General features: G+C 38.4%; 1 protein-coding gene across 10 annotated transcripts in view; it reads left to right on the top strand.

The window, feature by feature from the left end:
• Nucleotides 1-23156, top strand: part of fbrsl1 (fibrosin-like 1) — a 409906-nt gene that overhangs the window by 154971 nt on the left and 231779 nt on the right. For 9 of the 10 annotated variants that reach the window (XM_065250824.2, XM_065250823.2, XM_065250821.2 and 6 more), the window contains exon 4: nt 3066-3101. The exons of the other annotated variant lie outside the window; for it this stretch is intronic. In XM_065250824.2, the coding sequence (XP_065106896.1) occupies nt 3066-3101 (36 nt within the window). The remainder of the gene's footprint in view (nt 1-3065; nt 3102-23156) is intronic. 10 annotated transcript variants of the gene reach the window in all.

Below are 23156 nucleotides of genomic sequence, written 5' to 3'. Positions count from 1 at the left end.
AAGATTTGGAGATTGGTATTCAAGTCTGGTCTTGTATCAGGATTAGGAACTTGATTTCTCTTGCTTTGAGATTGATGCAACCGACTATATTTATCTCACTTGAGGCTAGTGTGGGATTTGCATCACGTCTCTGCTTGTATTTCTTAAGGTTTTAGTTATACTTGGAATGATTGTTGTTATGTAATGTTTATGTTGTTTAATTTTCCTATTTCTGAGTTTGTTTAAAATTATTTGTACTTTCGTTCAACGCACTTGCTTTTGAGATGGTTTTGGTTACTGATCCACCAGAGAATGCCTTGCCTGTAAAATACTGTAGCTTACTAAGATACAAACAAGTTTAATACCTTCCAGAAAATGTTCTTCTTTAAATATATAAGCATGCAATATATCAAATTAAAGAACTGACCCTCTGCTTTCAAACAAAAAAATCCAATCCAATTTTCATGTGTTCTCCTTTTATAACCTCTCAAATATGGTTAGTTTTTTTTCAAAATGCAAAATTTTGTGAAGGACTTTTGTTAGGTTAAGAGCGATGATCAAAACATACACAGAGTTTCTACCGTTTGGCCTTATGCTGCGTTTACACCAGCTGCGGTAGAGGCGGCAAGCCCGGGTGATTTACATGTTTAGTCAATGCAAAGACGCGAATTACACACGGATTATTGTCCTGCGGCACGGTATACACGCATTAAGCGCGACGCGAATGGCGCGGATGGCACGATACGCGCGAATTTAGTGTTGCCACAGGAAATACGTGAGTTAAAAAATTTGAACTTTGGCGGATTTCCGCGCCGCGTTAACTAATCAGGACATTGCTGTAGTAGTGACGTGATTACAGGAAGTGAGCGTAGTGGCGGAGTCTCAGCGGTGTCGCAGAAGCCCCTCCCATGACGCGAATTTCTGAGTGAATTTCTCGAATGACTAGAATTTCATGTGCGAATAAAGCGAGTGAACTCAAATGTTCAAGCGTCCAACTACACGCAAATAGCACATTTTTTGCCGCCTCTTCCGCGGCTGGTGTAAACGCAACATTAGGGATGCCTCAGTGTTTTATAAGTAAGAGTGCCACCTGGTGTATAATAGCGGAAATATGGATTAGGGTAAAAACTCGTCATTGGCAGGGAAGCGTTTTCATTTAATTGACGGGTTAACTCGTCAATGGTGGAAATGAGTTAAAAATTAAGCAGCTCTACTATGCTCTTTCATACCCGTACTCGTATCCGTGTTGTGGAGTGGCTCACAGTAAAAGCAGCTGCTACACATATTTTTACCACTACACTAATATTGTGGCATATTAAACTATTTAGCCTAGGCTACTAAAAAAAAACACCAAAACTTAACATGAACTGCAATGCAATTAATGCAAATTATGCAAAAAATGTATGAAAACCTGGCAGCCTGCATGTTTCTTAACTTGACCACCACCATTCATGTGGATCAATTTTCTGGTCTGGGGCTGGGCAAACTTCTCAGTAGGCACCAATCAGAGGCCTTATTTCTTTGATGTCATCATGCAGACAAAGTATTTTACACTATTTTAAAAATAGAAAACACTGAAGTATTTTGATACCAATAGAAAGGCATTTTCATCAACCATATTAAATACAAATTACAAAATACTATTTTTTATTTGAAATACATGTATCAAAAATACTGCCCATCCCTACATACATTATTGCAAAAATACTAGATTACTTCCTTACTTGTTATTTGATAAAGGCAGTTTTTGTAGCTCTGAAATGCTAACTGTGTGTTAGCTTAACATGCAGCCTGCGATTAGTCTTAGCTCAAATGTACCATGGGGATACAACAGGATGACAAAGAGTAACTTGCTACAGGCTTGTAGTCACATTTACAGAAACTTGTTTTGATTTATAGAAACGTCAAATGTTTTTTGAGGGCCTTCACGCAGCGGATAGACTATTGCTGTTATGTTAGGATTGTTGAATAGTTTCCTTTCGAGTTCAACATTGTTCACTTCTAGTGACGGCTTCCTTGATTTATTTTCCTTTTGTGAAAGATTTCGCATTATCTTTAAGCACATGTTTGGAAGTCAGAACCTACGTTCAACTCTCAGTTGTCGATGACTCGTTCAAACAACCTTCGACTGTTTAGAAAGGCCCACGTATAAATCTGAATGTGAAAAAGAGCCTGTCACTGCAAAATAAAATACTTTCGTTCCCCCTCATTTGCCGGAAACTGACAGGCTGATGCAACAGCATGGAAAATGGATGCAAACACCCGAGTGTTTTGGGTCTGATCTAAAATGTCATTTCCTTTGTGATGACAATCCATGACAAAATTCTAGAAAATGATGTAACCGAATGTGTGAGTGCGTATCCACTCCTTTTGTGCAGAGAGATGCCCATGTTCTTGATGTTGGCTTAATAGTAATGTTTGCTAAGATACATGTCACTATTATTATTTACTTAGGCTTGGGTTTGGTCTAAACCCTAATCCTAGATAGTAAATCTCATATTAAACTGTTTGTAGAACAGTGATGATACCTCATATTGTGTGGCTTGTTGGGAAGAGGTGCAAAAGAGATTTTTGTTTTTCCCAATAGATATAGCTTACATTGCATTAAGAAATTTTATCCATATTTAAGGACTAGAATATCATGATGGACACTCTAAACCACCCAGCACACCCTAGCAACCCCATAGCAACACACTAAAATGTAAAAAGTAAACGTGTGTAGAAATGGCCACCACTCAAAACTGGTGCAGCATCATGGCGGCGGGTTTTGCACAGGTGAACATTTAATCATTGGTCTCACAGAAAAGAAAAGGCCTTGGACAGCCAGACAAATTTGTCTTAGGGTGTATTGTGCTGGAGTCCGTCGATCTGTCTTTTCTTAAAGAAGGAGAGAGAAAGAGAGAGAGGGAGAGAAAGAGAGAGGAAAAGGAATGTCATTAGGCGAACGAGAGGAATAGAGGGTGGGAAAAAGGTTAATGTGAATATTGATATTAAAGTGCTAGAACTTCATCATGTGTCTGTCATCTCACAGTATCCCTCAAAGGTCAACGCTGTTCTCTCCCTCTCTCTCTCTTTCTCTCCCCCAGAGCTCCACTCACTCTTTGTCAGGACGAGGGTACTCGGTAAGTGACATTTTTACGCTCTGCGGCTTTACGGCAGAATTACAGTATCCTCTCCCTTCGTTTATGGCCCCGGCAGCGGACATTTTAATTATGTTAAACAGAGAAATGGAGGATTCATGATATTAAGGACATTACTCTTGGGTGACTGACTGATTAAATGGTGAAAGGTGTCCCGTTGCACCTTGGGTAAATGAGCCTTTCTTTATATTTACGACCGTTTTATTTTCAGCGCTTGGGCAGTATAAGTGTCACCGTCGACATCTTTTTCTAGCATCTCCTGCAGTCGTTGCTTAGGGCTTGTCTTTTTTGCTGCCACTTTTTATTATTTGTCTTTCTCTTTCCAACCATAAACATTGAAACATTGTCTACGCAAGTACGCCGTCTATGTTTTTGTTGTTCCAACCCATCGTTATGTCAAATATGGACAAACCCAAATGTTTGTTTAAGGGAATAGCTTATTCACCGTATCCCCCAGAGTTAGACACGTGCATACATACCCTTTTCATCTCCGTGTGTCCCGTAACTCTGTCTGACGCACCCACCGCTAGCCTAGCTTAGCACAAAGACTTGAAGTAAATGGTTTCAGCTAGCATACTGCTCCCAATAAGTGACAAAATAACGCCAATATTTTCCTATCTATAAGTTTGTGCTAAGCTAGGCTAGCGGTGGGTCTGTTTGACATAGTAACGGCACGCAAGCAGATGAAAAAAGGGGTGTATCTAACTTTGGGGGATACGGTGAATAAGCTAAAATCCCCAAAAGTCAGCGTGTTCCTTTAAATGAACCTAGGTTAAGAGTGCAGCTTTCCATTCTCACAATTACCACAGGGGGCGCTACTATTTAGCACAACTTAAGACAGTAGCAACGTAAGTTTACAACTTAAGTCAGTAGTAAACTGCCTTCCTCTATTGTATTTTTCTCTCTATTTGGTTAACTACAGTTATGTAGAAAATTGTGCTGAGCAAGTCAGATTTAACTAAACTGGATAATCTACCTGAATATTTTTTGTAACCGACAGAGTACCCTTCCTAAAACAACAGCTAAAACTAGCATAAGCTGATTGGCTCTTACGTGTATGCGAGGGTTTGCGTACAGTGCGCGTGACGCAAATTTCGTCTTCTGAATGGTATGCACGAACTGTCTGCGCACCGCCAGATTTTTGTAACCACGCATACTTGTCTTTTCTTGATTCTGTCTTAAATTTTGAGTACTTCTTTTAATTATTTTATTTTATTTTGTGCACTATGTACAACATTTTGGTCAGCGCGAGCTGTGTTTTAAATGTGCTATATAAATACATTTTACTTACTTTGTACGTGTATGCCATACATGAGCGAATAGGAGTATGTAGGCCAGGAGAGGTATTGCAATTTGTCACAATGCGCATGCGTCGACATCTGTGTACGCGGACAAGTAAAATGAACTACGCTTTACAAGGCTGTGCGTTCAACTGTGTACGTGGAAAAACAAAACTATACTCCACGTTTAAAGATTGTCCTCAAAGCTGCTGGGTTAACCTGACAAGCCAAAAATTGGTCATAAGTAGCCTGCTACACCAGCTAAAAGCAGCCAACCAGCTTACATTGTTATTAGCTGTTTTTTCAGCAGGGTACATGAAAATGTATGTAATTTAATGCAATATTATTCCATGATTATGCATTTGCATCTGCATTTTTGCATATTTGTGTAGAATATGTTTCTGGTTTTAAAAATCTTGCTTAGAATTTGGCTATATTAGATTAGCAGTCTCTTATTTCGCTGTTCAGTAGCTGCATTAGAATCTTAGGATGAGTTTGGTGTCATAATTGTTGTGTTGTGAGTAGCAAGCTATCTACTTTTTAATGGTTACACACACACATGCACGCACATATTAGACTGCAGTGTAATAACATTTTACAAACATGGCTCATAATTTACTTTTTTCAAAGCATACTTTCCACCTTTTATTCACCGATAAATACATTACACATAGAAATAACCTTCTCCAAAAGAGAACTGTTTTTATTTCATATTCATTGCCTTGTGTATGCACCTTTCGGGTGAGAACGTGCTTCGGAAATTGTTGGGATTCATTGCATTATTGATTTACCGTTCTCATTCTAAAGATAATCATATTTTCTCTCTCTCTCTCTCTCTCTCTCTCTCTCTCTCTCTCTCTCTCTCTCTCTCTCTCTCTCTCTCTCTCTCTCTCTCTCTCTCTCTCTCTCTCTCTCTCTCTCTCTCTCTCTCTCTCTCTATATATATATATATATATATATATATATATATATATTCCGTAGTTCCTTCGAAAATGCAGATGTATCCTTGACATCGGGGTGGGGGGCTGGGGGAAATTCTCTGCACATCCTTGTGAAATATTAAAAAGCAGCCGTGCATTTCATATGCAAAATCTCTGCAGGGATGTCAAGCAGCATGTCACCAGATCACTGTTTATGCATGACAGAAAACTCACTTTTAAATCAGATGCTCAAATGTTTGTGTTTGCGCCCGCACGCACGCAGACGCATATTCTTTGACATTTCCTGTCACCCCAAAAATGTCAGCTAATGACTGCTGCTACTGTATGACTGCTGGGTTGTTTATTTCATATGTTTTGTCAGTATAGAGAGAAAATAGTTTAAAGGTTTCAGGACTCATTCTGTCATGTTGACTGTCAATAGTCAACATTTTTTGTTGTGTCTGGACGTTAATACTTAAAAATAATAAGGAATATATTAACTAAATCATCCCACACAGAGTTTTGAAAAGATTAATATTTAAGGTTTAAGGTAATGTTTAGGGTGCATGCAAAATCCACTTTTGGACATAAATGATTTTTTTAAAATTAAACCAACCCTAAAATGAAAAAAAATCCACCATCTTTTTCTTTTTTAATCCCCATTAAACCAAAGCAGTCTCCTTAGACATGCTGTTTTGCAGTAGCGTAACGACCCAACACCGGGCCCCTAAGCAGGATTATCAAGGCGGGCCCTTTACTACAGCACGTGATGACGCAATGTCCACAAGCAGGCTACAATGAATGGGACAGGACAGGATCATAGAGACATGAGATGACTGACAAAATCAGAAATAGCCTACGAGCACCACAACAAAAACATAACATCGGTGACAGCGCACCAAACAACACTGCTGGTGACAGCACACTATAACATTTTGTTACTCACTGCTATGACTACACACACACATACACCTAGGTCTAAATACATAAAAAAGATGCTCACTTACATTCAGGGGTTAAATTGGGATTTGTTATGTGGGGGGGCTCTGCGGGGAGGGGTACTTCGATGGGTAACATGTTTAATACTGATGACAGCAAAGCCACTGGTGTGTTTCAGTGACATTCTGGACCTCTGATAGGATTTGATAAGTTTCAGCTTTAAAGCTGTGCCAGAGGTTGACACCAAATATTTTAAAAAGAGCATCTGAATTTTAAATGATGCAAATCTATGAGTTTGACACCCTATATCCATTTGTTGCACATGTCATTATGCACAATTGATCAAACTTTATAGGAAGTTAAAAGAATTAACCTCCTTGAATAAATCTAGGCATAAGATACCCAAAACGACTCTTAAATGTCTTATAAATTAGCCATAGAGATTCCCTATGCTGGTCAGCAGCTAAAACAATCATATAGTTAGGTTTGATTTGTGTAATCAAAATACATTATTTTATTAAACTATGCCTATACAATGATTTATATCCAGTGTTATCCAGTTAACATACTGTAATTAAATGTGAGTGACAAATACTTTAATTCTTTACACGTTTCTAGTCTTCTATTAAGTTTTCTCGACGTGGGCACCATTCTTACCTCTCTCTCTCTCGCTCGCTCTCTCTCTCCTCTACAATGTCAAATGATCCTGTGTGAGAGCGCTTTCTTGCTTTAGTTTTTTCGCTTGAGTTGCATAACTTGCGCGAAGACGCGTTTAAAGGGGAAAGCGACTGTTTTCGCGGCAATTGCGCCGCCCAATTTGCGTCATTTGCATCGCCCTGTGAGAACGCACCTGGTTGCGTCTTTGCATTGACTTTGTATGTAATCTGTTCGCGCAAATCGTTAAACTTGCGTCCAATTATGAATGGAAACGCATTATTCCCTTCACTTCAGTGCACACGCACCAGCGCAGCTGGTACACTGGCAAGAGCAGAGCGAGACCTTCAGCATATGTGCCGGGGCTTAGCCCCGGACGGCCCTGTTGAAAACCCGTGAGAAAGCCTGGGAACAGCGGATAGCAACGAATATGTGATAGGGCCCGCCGACTGTCAATCAAATTCTTCCAGATCGGGTGGGCCCCCGATTGGTCCGGGCCCGTAACCAACGCTTACCCTGCTTACCGATAGTTACGCCCCTGCTGTTTTGAGTCTTTTGTTAATGTGATGTCACACTAATAAAGCCCCGCCCACGACCACTAACTGACTTTTACAGAAAAGCTTTTCTAAATATGTTTGTTACCACATTGTAGTGCTAATGCAGCTAAAGAGACTATTGTTTCAGACTGTATTCACAAGAATCAGATTTATTTTTAACAGAAAGCGCTATACAGGTATCTGTTTGATAAAGGAGTGAGGAGCTGTAGCTCATTTGCATTTAAAGGTACACACATGAGGCATTTTGGTCACACTATAACAAATAATCTGTGGGGTGTTTTGAGTTGAAACTTCACAGACACATTCTAGACAAACCTGAGACTTAAAGTATATCTTTTAAAAATGGGCATAATATGTGCCCTTTAATATCCTGTAGCATAATTGGTAGAACATTATGTTAGAAATGCAAAAGGATGTGGGTTCGATTTCCAGATAACACATATACCTTTATACATAATAGTATTAAACATAACATTTTTAATAACATAACGATAGCTATGTAAAAACCAGTACGTAACAATGTTTGTTATTTTTGTCAATGGATTACAGTTACAATACTCCAATCAAAATATACTAAATCTTATACATGTCATGTTGCTTTTCTTCAGTGCAAACTAGAGCATGTTAAAACCATGTTACCTTATGGAGACATTCCAACATAGATGTAAAAAGAGAGTCTCTCTGTAGAGAGCCTGTGGCAGCCACCACAAATGTCGTATCCGTTTAAGTAGAGAAAACTCGACCGGAGAAGCCCAAAGCTCACCCTCCGTTTACATGATGGTGTGAGTGAGATAAAAAAAGGAATGAAGAAACGCAGAATAAACCAGGATGTTTCATTTGACCATCAGATCTGATTATGTGTAGTTGGGCCCTACAGTGTGTATACGTACGTGTTTGTGTGTGTGTGTGTGTGTGTGTGTACTACTAAGTGCTCCAGGCAGAACTTTGTTTATGTGCTTGAGTCAGTTATCTTCAAGAATTGAAGTTACTGTGTTAGGGTCAGGGGCCCCTGGGGGCCACTCAGGCACTTCATGTTGTGTTGGTAATCAACTGCAAGGAGCGAAAGTGCTAAAGGCTAATGCATAAAGAGAGAGAGAAGAAGGGATGTGTTGAGAGAATGATGGAGTGAGATTTAGTCCAGGGACTGGATAAATGGGCCAACGCCTTGCCTGTTTGTGTTTGGTGCTGGTGGCAGTTTAACCAGGGCTAGTTATAAAACAGAAAAATCTGTCACTTTGGGTAAAATGTTTAAATGAAAAATGTAAAAATCGGACTCTTAATTCGAATTGAATGAGCCACATTCAAAGTCGCTGTTGATAAAGGCACACCTGTTTTTGCGTTCATTGGAGATCATTATTTGCAATGAGCAATAATAATAATAAATGTAACCACTGTATTTATTAACTCTTTCACCGCAATTGACGAGATATCTCGCCAATTAAGAGAAAACGCTTCCCTGCCAATGACGAGAATTGCCGTCTTTCCGCAATACTGCTAGTATCCACCAGGTGGCGCACTTCCGCAACTTTTGCAACCCGGAAGTAGTGCCTCACGTGAAAGAGAAAGAACTCTGTGTATGTTTTAAGATCGCTTTGCATTTGATCTCTATTAACTCTTTCACCGCCAGTGTTTTTAAAAAAAGTTGCCAGCCAGCGCCAGCGTTTTTCATGATTTTCACCAAAGTTTAATGCCTTCCAGAAAATTTTCTTCTTTAAATAAATAAACATACAATATACCAAATGAAAGAACAGACCCTCTGCTTTCAAACTAAAAAAACCGTTTCATCCTACCTTTAGTGGTTCTTTTGCAATCAGCTTTTGAATATAGGTAGGTTTTTGCAAAAACACCATATTTTGAGCAAAAAGCAAAAATAATTCCATATTTGTGACGGACTTTTCATAGAGATCCCATTCAGAGCGATCTTTAAAACAGACACGGACATGCAGCAGCTTGCCATAGGGCAATACTTCCGGTTTTAAAAAGTTGCGGAAGGGCGCCACCTGGTGGATAATAGCGGTATTGCGGAAAGACGGAAAATCTCGTCATTGGCGGGGAAGCGTTTTCTCTTAATTGACGAGATATCTCGTCAATGGCGGGGAAAGAGTTAAAAGTCGTTCACAAAAATTTAATTATCTCTGCTTTTTGCTCAAAAATTGGTGTTTTTGAAGAAACCTACCCATATTTGAGAGGTGATAAAAAGAGAACTAATGAACTTTTTTTTTTTTAGCAGAGGGTCTGTTCTTTCATTTGATATATTGTTTGTTTATATATTTAAAGAAGAACATTTTCTGGAAGGCATTCAACTTTTGTGAAAATCATGAAAAATGCTGGCTGGCAATTTTTTTAAAAAAATGCTGGCGGGGAAAGAGTTAACAACTTGGGATCTGTTATTATATTACTTTTGTAAAAAATTTAATCTCAAGTAGCTTATTGCTTTTTTGTATTGTCTTTGCTATGCAAGCATTTAAACGTGGCTGAAAAGCCAGGCAAACGCCAACTGTAGGCGCTTGCCAGCTTTTTTTCAGCTGAGCGCTTTGGTTGCTACCAGTTGCTATGATACTTCTGCTTTGTTTATCAGTCGTTGAGCGATGCGCTGGTTGGTTTTTGAGATGTTTGAGTGAGAAGTGAAATTGACGAACTGAGCGTTTCACCCAAAGTTGAAAAATTTTCAACTCTCGGCGTTCAGCGCTATGCATGGAATAACTCCCGAGTGCCGACGCTCAGCCCGGACAAAACCCGCCAGCTGCTTGTGTTTTCGAATAGCACGGCACTTCCATTGGAATCGGTTGAAATATTTGTATTTAACTCTTTCGCCGCCATTGACGAGATGTCTCACCGATTAAGAGAAAATGCTTCCCTGCCAATGAGTGCCTTTAAATGCACAGTCTTACGCCGATTATGCTCAATAAACTGATAACGTGTGGGGTCATGTAAACGGGTAAAACGGTTTTCCTTTATCGGGGAAAGCCCATAAACGGCGTAAGCAAAAACTGATCGGCACAGGTAGTTTTTTGCTCATTACGCCGATTTCGCGTGGCATGTAAACACCTTAACCCGCCTTCTCGCGGTTTTGTCCATGTGCGCATGTCCCCGCGTATGAAAGATGAACGTCACACGCAGAAGTAAGCGCAAAGTAATGCATAAAAGTCTCCGCTGGACTAAAGCAGTTGGCATAGAAACTGTGAAAATTTTCAACTCTAGGCGTTCAGCGCTATGCATGGAATAACTCCCGAGTGCCGACGCTCAGCCCGGACAAAACCCGCCAGCTGCTTGTGTTTTCGAATAGCACGGCACTTCCATTGGAATCGGTTGAAATATTTGTAAACACAGTTGTAAACGCTTTGGAGTGCCTGCTACCCAAGACTAATCAGAGATCAGCCCCATTCTTGGATTTAGTCTGAAAATGAAAAGCAAGACTGATTACTAGACGTCAGTCCAACCCTTAAGTCTTACGTGAAAGGCAATATTGTGTTGAGTTAATGTACAGAAATGTGTACATGGGGAGATGCACCTGCATCATGAATCAAGGGTGCGACAAAAGCCTTTTGACACATACTGTGTTATCCAAAATGACATGTACTGTAAACAGACACCGTCTACATCTTCTTGTCATGGATCAAACACCTCCATTCTGCAACTTGCGCCCACCAGGAAAGGTAACACCTGTGTGGAGAACATGGAGAGAATGTGGGATAAATTGAAAGTATGAGCGTTTTTAGAGGTGTCTCGAAAGGGGTAACATTTTAAAACTGATGTATCTGCAAATATTATTTAAAATGCTTGAAACAGTCAGCTTAGAGTTTGATTGAATGAACAGCAGTCCATCAGTATCGAGACATGGTTTCTTGTTTGGAGATATGTACTCATGTATCCCTCTCAAGAGTCCAACGGAGACGCACTGTGGAAATAGTTTGATGCTCTGACAATATCCTGTGTGTGTTTGTCTGAGGGGTTTGTTCCTGGGTGAAAACCGTATTTGTTTATCGCTGTGTGCGGCCCACTGCACAACCTGGTCCTGTTTCTCACCTCGCACCGGGAAAGCTGGGCTGTTGCTGCTAGCAACAGATAAAAAGTGCTGTTAACCTCAGCGGGGTTTCAACACATCAGTCACACAGCGAGATAAAGGTTGAAGCTTCAGGGCCTCACATACACACACACACACATAGAGAGGCTTTTGGTCCTTTCGTAGGAGCTGAGATGAAACGCACACGAGCATAGTCCACAAGCTACACATAAAGAAGGTGTAGAGTCAAACCGACTGAATAAAAAACTGAAAATATTTTTCTTAGACTTTCTTTTAACTTGCATCGCTTTTTTTACAGTGGAGGTGGACCATTTCTCTCTCACTCATACACGCATAAATTGATTGGCTTAAAGCAGGAAAATGGAAAAGAAATGCGAGCGCGGTTCAGATGTTGGGAATTAACAACTAATTGCTTTTCCTGTTTAAGCTTTCTCTCTTAATGCTGTTTAATTATTCATGGCTGTGCAGTCCGGCATGCTTTCTGAATTAAGCTCCACAAATGAAAAATATGCCTGCAATGATTGTCCCAAGCTCTTACTTATTATGCATCCCACAAATGAAGGTTAATGCATATTTGAAAGGTTCTTTCTTTAAACTGCTTCAAAATGACATAGTTTTTTTCAATATGGCATCATAAATTAGGCATAATTTAGAATATAAAAGTATCATAATTAATATTATTTTATACCATAATTGTTATACTTTTCTTATGTATGTTTTCTTTGTCTGGTAAACGATAAAATGTAAAAAAATCACATTGATGTTGAAGCCACTGGTGTAATGGGCCTGAGTTCAAAGTTACCCCTCACGTCCCCCTCTCCACCCTGTACTGTACTTTCCTGTCCTCTACTTACAGTACTTTGTCAATTACAGCGATAGTTCGGCCAAAAATGAAAATTTACTCATCCTCAAGGCATTCGATATATATATATATATATATCCATCCTTTTTTATACAAACAGATTTTTTTGAAGATGTCCGTACTCTTCCCATCTTTATAACAGATGCATATAGGGTCCAGCTCCTTTAAAGGGGCCATGGCATGAAAATCTGACTTTTTTCATGTTTAAGTGCTATAATTGGGTTCCGAGTGCTTCTACCAACCTAGAAAATGTGAAAAAGATCAACCCAGTAACTTAGTTTTGGTAAACCATTCTCTGCAAGCAGGTGAAAAAATAAGGGTCATTGAAATTTGGCTCTCCTAATGATGTCATAAGGAGATCTTATTATAATAATACCACCCCCTAATATGCACTATCCAACCACAGCACTGCCATTTAGTGAAGAGAGAAAGAGAGAGAGAGAGAGAAAATAATTCACAGCACAATTGAGTTTCAATTGCAACAACCACATCATTGCGATCAGTGTTTAAATTTCATCAGCTCATTTGCATTTTAAAAGACACACCCAAAACAGCACATTTTTGCTCACACCTGCAAAGTGTCAATTTTAACATGTTATAATAAATTATCTATATGGTATATTGAGCTACAACTTCACATGGGTACTCTGGAGACACCAAAGATTAATTTTACATCTTAAAAAAGTCTTGTGACATGGCCCCTTTAAGTCCAAAGAATGTGCATCCATCCCTCGCAAAAGTAATCCACACGGCTCCAGAAGGATAAATAAAGGCCTTCTGAAGGTAATCAATGTGATGTTGTAAGATAAATATCTATATTTAAAAATTTAAAGGAACAGTATGTAAGAAATTTTTATCAATTAATCATAAAATGGCCCTGATATGTCACTAGACATTAAGAAATCATTTTCATTTCAACTACTTATATCACTGACAACAGTGGTCTGGCCAGGATATTGTCATTTAAAAAGTGGAGTTGCAGCCCTCAACTGATGTTTATGTTGTCTTGTTGTGTATTGGACACCAGTTGTGTGATTGCAGTACCAGTTTTAGCCACAAGTTTTTGATTGCAATACCAGTTTTGGCCACAATCCTATATACTGTTCCTTTAAATAACGAGTAGGGATCCGAATAAATGCAGATATACATTAATAATACCTTGCCAATAACTATTCTGAATCGCACAGCCGGAATTATTTACAGCTATATCATGTACTATGGCTTTTGATCAGTAAGCCCTTATCGATCTGAAATCAGTTTATGTTGTTTATAACATGCATTTGAAAAAGCAACACTCGTCAAACATAATCATTATACATCTTCGTTATTATCATGAAAATATCTGAAAAGGTTTGAAGAAGAGCAATATAAATATATGATTAAGCCATTTTCATGGAGCTGCGTGTTATATAAGGGATAATGTAGAGGCAGCCGGTAGTTATCGGGAGATAAGCCCCGACAGTGTAATCAGGATCTTGTATCACACTGAAGGGGCTTATTTCCCGATAACTACCGGATGCCTCTACATTATCCCGCTTATTACACGGCTACTTGTCACATAAGAAAAAAACCGAACATGAATATGAATTTGAAACATTTTATTGGCATATTTGTTTTAAATTAACATGTTTATCCTTCCGCCAAACTTTGGACAGATGCATTAAATGATCGTAATACCTTATTAAGATCTTCTGCTTCATACTTGTCTGTCTCCATTTTTTCTCTTTTAGCCAGTCTTTGAGAAGTTTTAATGCCCATTCTGTATTTTTTTGTGTGTTGGCTTTGTAGCTGTCATGCTCTATTTTGTCAAGTTCAGTCTCAGTAGCTGTCTGTGTCTTGTCTTGGTTGTCCAGTGTTTGTCACAAGTTGGCGCCAAACAGTAATCTTTATTGATCTTTATTGGCGCGGAGCGATTTTACTCGTACAAGTAGTCCGGCTATGCGTTATTACTTTGGAGCGGTTATTATTTGAAAAGAACGAACCTGCAAATGTCTCAACTGACCAATCAGAATCAAGCATTCCAGAGAGCCGTGTAATAAAATGGCTTAACCTAATCTAACGAGTTAAAGGGACATTCCACTTTTTTTTTTAAATACACATTTTCCTGCTCCCCTAGAGTTAAACATTTGATTTTTACCGTTTTGGAATCGATTCAGCTGATCCCCGGGTCTGTCTGTACCACTTTTAGCATAGCTTAGCACAATCCATTGAATCTGATTAAACCATTTAACATCGCGTGAAAATAACCAAAGAGTTTCGATATTTTCACTATTTAAAAAATATTGCTAATAAGGGGTCTATTTTTGGCTGCTGCATTTAGGGGAGCTGGAAAATGAGAATATAAAAAAAGTGGAGTGTCCCTTAAAAGTGTTGTCAAAATTTTAAATCATAGATTAAAATATCTTGTACAGTCAATTTGATTATGCTTAAAAATCCTAGGAAAACACAGAGAACACTGTTGTATTTATTAGAATTACTAATAGAAAGTATTTATAGAAATATTGCCAATTGTATATTTTTTTAATAGAAAGGTCATTTGTGTTTTAATGCATGATAAAATTATATGAAAGAAATGATTTGAACCTTTAACTAAATGGTTCTTTGTGCAACCAAAAATGGTTCTTCTATGGCATCGCTGTGAAGAACCTTTTAAGCAACTTTATCTTTAAGAGTGTATATCAGTGCGATTATTTGCCTCATTACAATGATCATTACGCCTAAGTACTATGTAGTATTTAATTATTTATTTACTTATTTTTAATTGTTGACATTTGTCAGTACTTTCTGCCCTCTCGAATACCGTCAATGAAATAAGTGCTGCGTGTTTGAAGCTCGGCACAAATAGTGACAAATGTAAACTGCCGCGTTACGTTATACTCGCTATTGCTCAATCAGGTTTTAATTACATGTTGCCTCTGCCTCGGAAAGCATTTAACACAGACTTGAATGCCTTAATGAGGAGCGTAATGAACTCTCAGGATGTTTGGCTCTTCCCCTGCATATCACCGACAGTTTTATAGACTGTTATAAAATACCATTTGCATCAGCAAATTACAATGGCTCGATATCATTATACAAAAACGACCCGATCATAAATTAAACCTCCAATTACAAACATCTATCTGTTGGGAGAGAAAATGAGCACTGTGGTTTTTTATTTATTCAGAGAGAGAGAGAGAGACGGAGATGAGGGATGCCAGGCACCTTTGTAGATTATTCTCTGTGGAGGCATTTATTCACTTTATTGTTTGGCTGCTAGCTCGGTCTCACGACTGAAACGGGAAGCTACATTAAAAGCTCATTACGGCAGCATGCGGAACGGCTAGAGCGAGCGAACCTCCAGTTGTCCACTCTGCTCTAATGTTTACAAAGATGTTGTTGGTGGTTTATTCAAACATCAAAATTCTGTCGTTATTTACTAATCTTCATCATGTTTTAATCTTGTATGCTGTTATTTTTTCACTTGAACACCCAAAATGCTTGTAATGTCGCATGTAAGGCAGTGCTAGTCAACTGGCAGCCCGCAGGCCAAAATGCGGCCCTTCAATCATCATAAACTGGCTCGCCGGTCATCTTTGTCTGATTTAAAATCAGCATGGTTACTTTTACCTTTGCACTGTACATGACAAATAACGCTGATAAACCGCAAGGAGAGTCAGATAGGGGCTGCGTGCGGTGCCAACAATCTGCGGGTGCGTAATTAACAGATGCAATTTAAGCTTTGGATGCATTAAAAAAAATATAAACTTGTGCTACTACACCGCATGTGACACGCAAATCCGAAGTGATGTATTTCGTTTCAATCAAAAACTGTGTGCAAGGTGAAAATTATTAATCCTTTTTTGGTTAAACTTTATCAGTAACACTTGAATCCTTTAAAAGCGATTGATTACTGATAAGTAAATTAGTAACTATAGATAAAGAATCTTGCGCTGAAATGAGCTTTTCCGCCATGTTGACACGATTAAACTGAAATTTCATTACTGCCACTAGGGGGCGAACTCCCACAGTCATGTCCAGATAGTGTACAATAGAAAGGCGGTTTAGCCTATATTAACTCTTTCGCCGCCAGTATTTTTCAAAAAAGTTGCCAGCCAGCAACAGCGTTTTTTTCATGATTTTCACAAAAGTTTAATGCCTTCCAGAAAATGTTCTTCTTTAAATATATAAACATACAATATATCAAATGAAAGAATAGACCCTCTGCTTTCAAAAAAAAAAAAGTTTTATCCTACCTTCAGTAGTTCTTTTGTAGTCAGCTTTTGAATATGGGTAGGTTTCTGCAAAAACACCACATTTTGAACAAAAAGCAGAGATAATTCCATTTTTGTGACAGACTTTTCATAGAGATCCCATTCAGAGCGATCTTTAAAACAGACACGGACATGCAGCCGCTTGCCATAGGGCAATACTTCCTAGTTTAAAAAGTTGTGGAAGTGCCTCTGCTGGATAATAGCGGTATTGCGGAAAGCAGGAAATACTCGTCATTGGCGGGGAAGCGTTTTCTCTTGATTGACGAGATATCTCGTCAATGGCGGCGAAAGATAGGCTGGCTAAGACTGGCTATATGTTCTGAAAACTTGAAATGTTACAATTTATGAAACTAAAACAAAAGAACACAAGAAGTTTAGGAGCTCTGCATTATTTTTAGTTTTCAGTAACTAAAAGGCAAAATACTGAATAAAAGATTATATATATATATAATGTGTAAAGTAAAAATAGTGGTTAACGTTTGTCCCACATCATATTTACAATTTTAAAATCTGGCCCTTGAAGAAGAGTTTTTGAAGACCACTGATATAAGGCATATGGATAAACCTGCCGTTTAAAAAAAAAATTTTAAGCACATCGCTTTTATTATAAACCATTGAAAACGTATGCTGGCCGCAGGAAAAGGCCTTTGTGTACCAACGTAATAAATAATAACTTAAATAAATAATAAATAATTCAAATTCAAGATAGAATTTTAAAGTAAACTAGTCCTTCAGCCTAAAGATGAGAGATTACTGTAGGTATCACTGAAGCCACATATCACTTTACCATCTAGATGTTTCTCTGCGTGCAGAAATGTGTGAATCTTTAAAAATAATTAAGTTCAAATTCACATTGGTCTCTTGATGTGAATTTGTTGCAGTGTGAATTGAAAGTGAAGTGAAACAGTCTCTTGGCACTGCAATTCATTTTCAGGCCTTTTCCCAACACTCGTCCTCTTGTTTTCTCGGTTTCCATGTTTCGCTTCTACACCTCCCTTCCGTGTGTTTCTCTCCCCTCTGTGGAGCTCCTTTGCACCGCAGTGTGATTACACAGGAAAGGAGGCTCTATAAATCATGTGGATTTATAGCGCTATAGTTAATAACGCAGCTGTGGGCGTATAACACGGTTCTCTCAGGTGTCTTAAACGCCCGGCGCCCGGAACACGTCAGCTTTCTGACCGCCCCGCGGGGAATGGCAGCACATTAAAACTGGCTCATTATCAGAGCAGAACCGACATTTAACATTGAACTCCCTTATCATTTTAACATTGACTCAACCTCATCCATTAAGTTGGATATGGTTGGACAAAGACCGTTTTTTATATTAAACCCTCCGGCTGTTTTGTTCTTTCTTCAGTTGGCCAGAATGCAGCATTATTTCTGTTTAAGATATATATAAGGCATTGGTGCTGGTAAACATAACTATAAACTGCAGTAATAGCATTAACATGCATTTAGTTTTTAAGCATCGCTGTTGTTATTACTTTTAAAGGGGTCATATTATGAGATTTTTTTAAAGATGTAAAATAAATCTTTGGTGTCCCCAGAGTGCGTATGTGAAGTTTTTGCTCAAAATATCCCACAGATAATTTATTATAAGATGTTACAATTGCCACTTTGTAGGTGCGAGCAGAAATGTGCCGTTTTGCGGTATGTCCTTTAAAATGCAATTTTTTGCTGATAAAAAGCAAACACTGAAAAATTAATGGGTGGTATTATTGTAATAAGTCTCACTACCTATGTCACAAAACAGGCAAAATCTGAGAGCACATTTTTTACATGCTTGCAGAGAATAGTTTACCAAAACAAAGTTACTCGGTTGTTCTTTTTTACATTTTCTACGTTGATAAAGGCCATGGTGACCCAATTATAGCACTTGAACATTAAAAAGTAATATTTTTATGATATGTCCTCTTTTATGATATGTACATTTATTTTATGATATGTTTAAGTGCAAAAAATACTTTTTGTCTAACTTATCTAAATGATGCTTGTGATTTGTTTTAACCTCTCGACGCGCACTTGTTTGTGGGCGAGATGACGTCAGTTTTTTTAACGCTGCTAACAATATCTATATAGCCTACTGTCTACAAACATTAATAATATTAACATTACCATACATCGTTTAAAAGGTCTACGGGATTAGCATCAGTGTATGGTCTCTGTTTTGAGATACAGATGCTTTAGCATCACAAATGTTGTATTTTGTGACAGAAGTCCAACAACATGCAGAATATAAATGGGACTTCTTACCTTTGTGTTGATATAACAATCACGAGTCGAATCCAGTCTGTTTCAGATGTGTGAATAATCCATGAAAGCTGTCTAATAGAATACATCCAATGACCATATTTGTCCACAAATGCGTATAATCAATGAAATATAGATATATAGTCTGTTGTTTACATCAGATTTTGCACGAACATCTTGCAAAAGAATATAATATACAATCTGAGGACTATTTACGTCGTAACACTGTATATGAGATTACACTTTAGGTTCCGCTACAACACATAAACCCGCGGTTAAACTTTGTTTCTAAATGTAGATGCGGGAGTATAATACATAATATCCCAACAGCGCTGTCAAATACCGTGACGTCATCTAACTCGCTCCTTCCTCTTATGACTTCATGAAAAATATTGATAGACAGAACGTGTAGCCAAATAGATAACAAATTCAACGATCTTCGTTTGACATTTTATTTCCTGGTGTGGAAACTGCATTTTATATGCTAACATAGGTATAAATAATAATAAGAACGAACGTGTATGCATGTAACCAAAAAACTTTTATTTAGGGCTGACACGCACAGTCGAACGCACAGCTTTGCAAAGCATAGTTTATTTGACACTCCTGTGCGCACATCCATGACATAAGTGTACAAAATGCAGTGCGCATACTATTCTGATGACGAAATTTGCGTCACTGTATGCGTACGCTGGCAGATGCATAAAAACTGAACTATACTTCTAGCTTTATAATACATTCAAGCTATAAATTTTATTTGCGTGTTTTCTGGGAATCATCACCTGACCTTTTTGTTGCAAACATAGTGATCAACCAGATGAGCTACATGAAACAGGTTCTTGAGAAGAGGTGTGGTTGTACCTATCCACATTTTTATCTTGTAGCAAAAAAGGGCGAAAAAATACCAGAATATAATAGAAACTTGGGGGTGAGCTCCTTTGACTTGGACTAGTAAGCAACCACCTAGCAACCATTCAGAACACCTTAGCAACCATCAAGCAATGCTTATACGGCAACTAAGAGCACCCTAGAATTATAGCGAAGAGTTTTACACATGCCACTCACATTTTCTTTTTCTACTTCGTATATAAGCATCATTAAGATGAATCACTTTGTCGCCTCACTTTTGGATAGAAGCATTTACAGTACAGCATTCAATATTCGACGATCCCTGCATCTGACACGCCGCTTCTCTAAACAGTCTCGCAGGAAATACCTGCGAAGACGTCTAGGTTGCGTTTCAGCCTGAGAGCCGTTGCCAAATCTCAGCACGAGGGGCTGAACAAAAGCCTTCTCTGAACAAAAACGCTCGAGGCATTCAACAGACCTCCTCTACTGTGATACAAAAGACCCGCAGGCCCTACAGAACCCTGAGAGCCTCGCTGCCACCCAAACAAAGGGAGAAATTAAGGAGCGCTCGGAGCGATACGGTTCTTACACACAAACTAAAATGTTTCTTTTATAGCTCTAGTGGGTTTCAACATGGCGTCTCGATCCTGGGGGCGGGAAGAAGCTCCGACTCTTGCTTTTTGTCGGGGCTCAAGGGAGGGAAGTTGTATTTCATCATCCTTTTCTTCTTCATTTCTTTCCTACCTGAGATTTTCACACCTCCTATAACACTTCCTGTGTTCGTTTTATTAAGAGCTCGCAGGGCTTAGTATAGTAGCCGTCTGGAGGTGTTATGAATATTTTTTCGCACATGCCTGGATTATTGTCTTGTCTTGTGCCTTCTAGTATTTGGACACGTTTCCAATTTCTTTGGGCAATAACATTATGCTTATTTTAAGCCTGCAGGCCGGAAAGTCTGCATTACCTTCCTGAAGTTGTTTTTGTTACCAGTAGCTCTTGAAACGGGTACAGTATGTTTAGGAGACCAGACCCAACTGTCCCTTGAGAACCTCTTTAGAATGAAGCTTTAAGCGAGCGTGAGTGTGACATGGAAAAAGTTAGAAAGAGGCTTTTGTGCTAGCACAACTTTTGTGGTTTTGACACTCGCACTATACGTTCTCACCTCACCTCTGCGGCTTTGCTTCAGGCTAACAGTTGCACCCCAGCAGGTACAACCCAGATTTCCTGTAGCAAAGCGAGCTTGTTTATCTGCTTTGAGACGTCTTCTCACAAACACATGACATCAACCGTGTCCGCTAACCATCTCCACCCCCTGGGCAACAGTATGACCTTTTTTCTGTAAAGTAATGTCCCTCTGCTACGTGCCCTTCCTCATGTCTGTTAGATTGTTCTTAGATTATGGAGGCGTTTGAGTGTTTACAGAAGAGGTTATCATGTCTCCATTGAGGAAATGTGGTAGTCAAATAGCCTTGTCCCTGTTAGAGATGGTTTTGGTCATGTGCTTTGAGTCATGTCAGCACCTAGAAATGAGTTTTGATGCATTTTGATTCACATACTGTAAATGGGATTCAAATGTGTAGTCTGTGTTTATGAAATATAAAATAGTTTGAGGGATGGTAACATAAACAGTTGTGTCCATACAATATGACGATCATATTGCATCCGTCAAAGCACACACAAGCAATAACATTTGTGCACCAGTCTGTTTTTGCTAAAACTTTGACTATAGACAGTTTCAGTAGTAACAACATAAACAAGCGGCTTTCCTGGAACAAAAGTAACTTCCGGTAAACTTCTCAAATAATCAATAACAACAGAGTCCTTTTAAGGTAGTTTATTTTTGATAACAAGCAAAATAAACAACAAGTAGATTACATTAGTTCAAATCATAGCTAAAGTGTATCAAAAACTACACTGAGCTAACAGTACTGTGTAAAATATGTAATACAAAACGTATACAATGTAAACTACAGATCGACTGCGAACCTCCCTTCACATAGCGGTGATCCATGATCGCCGTCTCCACTCGTCTTTAGGAAACCAAAAATGTGTTATTTTCATACAAGGTGTTTGTACAAGAGTTCAGTTTAGCTAATAACCAGACCATTAAATAAACAGAGACGTAAAGACGGAAGTAAAGTTCCGCCCAGAAACATAACTGTGACAACGCACATGTGTTGAAGCTTTTGCGTTATTAAAATCATTCAGTTGTTGTGAATTTTTGCTAAATGCGTATTACAATATTTCGCTATATTGTGCACCCCTAAATGTCTGATTTTCTTATTTTTATCAGTATAATTTGAATTGTTTGATCATTGTTTAATAGCACTAGATAATTTCAGTGTTAGGGCTGGGTTAGGCTGGGTATCGGCAAGAATGTCACAATACGTATCATGGTGCATGTGTTTGCCGTACAGTGTGTTGCGATAAATTACAATGCTGTGAAGTGATACGATATATCTGTATATTTACTTTTTTGGGAATATAAAAGGATATTATTTTAGAAAAGCTTTCATTGACCACATTTACATGCACCCTTATGATGCAATTATAATGGAAATTTGCGATTATGCTTTATCTCTTGTGAACACAATACTTCGATAAAATTATGCGATTAAGCTCATAATCGTTGCAAGAATAATCGTATTAAAACAGGAAGCGTATGCAGTTTTTTTTCGCAGTATGCGGTTATGTTAACACTTTAACTCATTCCACGCCATTGATGAGTTATCTTGTCAATTAAGAAAAAAAATTGCTTGGAAAAAACGTGTTCCTAATGAGTTTTTATGGTTACTTATATCTTACTTCTATTAAAGGAATATTCCATTTTCTTAAAAGAAAAATCCAGATAATTTACTCACCACCATGTCATTCAAAATGTTGATGTCTTTCTTTGTTCAGTCGAGAAGAAATTATGTTTTTTGAGGAAAACATTGCAGGATTTTTCTCATTTTAATGGACTTTAATAGAGCCCAACATTTAATACTTAACTCAACACTTAACAGTTTTTTTCAACTGAGTTTCAAAGGACTATAAACGATCCCAAACGAGGCATAAGGGTCTTATCTAGCGAAACGATTGTCATTTTTTACAAGAAAAATAAAAAATATGCACTTTTAAAGCACAACTTCTCGTCTAAATCCGGTCGTGATGCGTCAGCGTGACCCCACGCAATACGTCATGACGTCAAGAGGTCACAGAGGACGAACGCGAAACTCCGCCCCAGTGTTTATAAGTGTGTTGAAAGAGGACCGTTCCTACGTTGTTGTATGTCAACTGATACTAATTAATGTCTTTGTGTCAGTTTATTGTTTACAATGGTCCACAAATGTGCGTTTTATATATGTAACACGTGACCTCCCTACGTCACTACGCATTTACGTTAGGTCACGCTGGACCGGACCTAGACGAAAAGTTGTGGTTTAAAAGTGTATATTTGTTATTTTTCT

This window comes from Paramisgurnus dabryanus, chromosome 5 (assembly GCF_030506205.2).
Source record: "Paramisgurnus dabryanus chromosome 5, PD_genome_1.1, whole genome shotgun sequence".
In the NCBI taxonomy this organism is placed as follows: domain Eukaryota; kingdom Metazoa; phylum Chordata; class Actinopteri; order Cypriniformes; family Cobitidae; genus Paramisgurnus; species Paramisgurnus dabryanus.
Note: the sequence above shows the minus strand (reverse complement) of the source record. Positions and strands in the feature narration are given on the sequence as shown.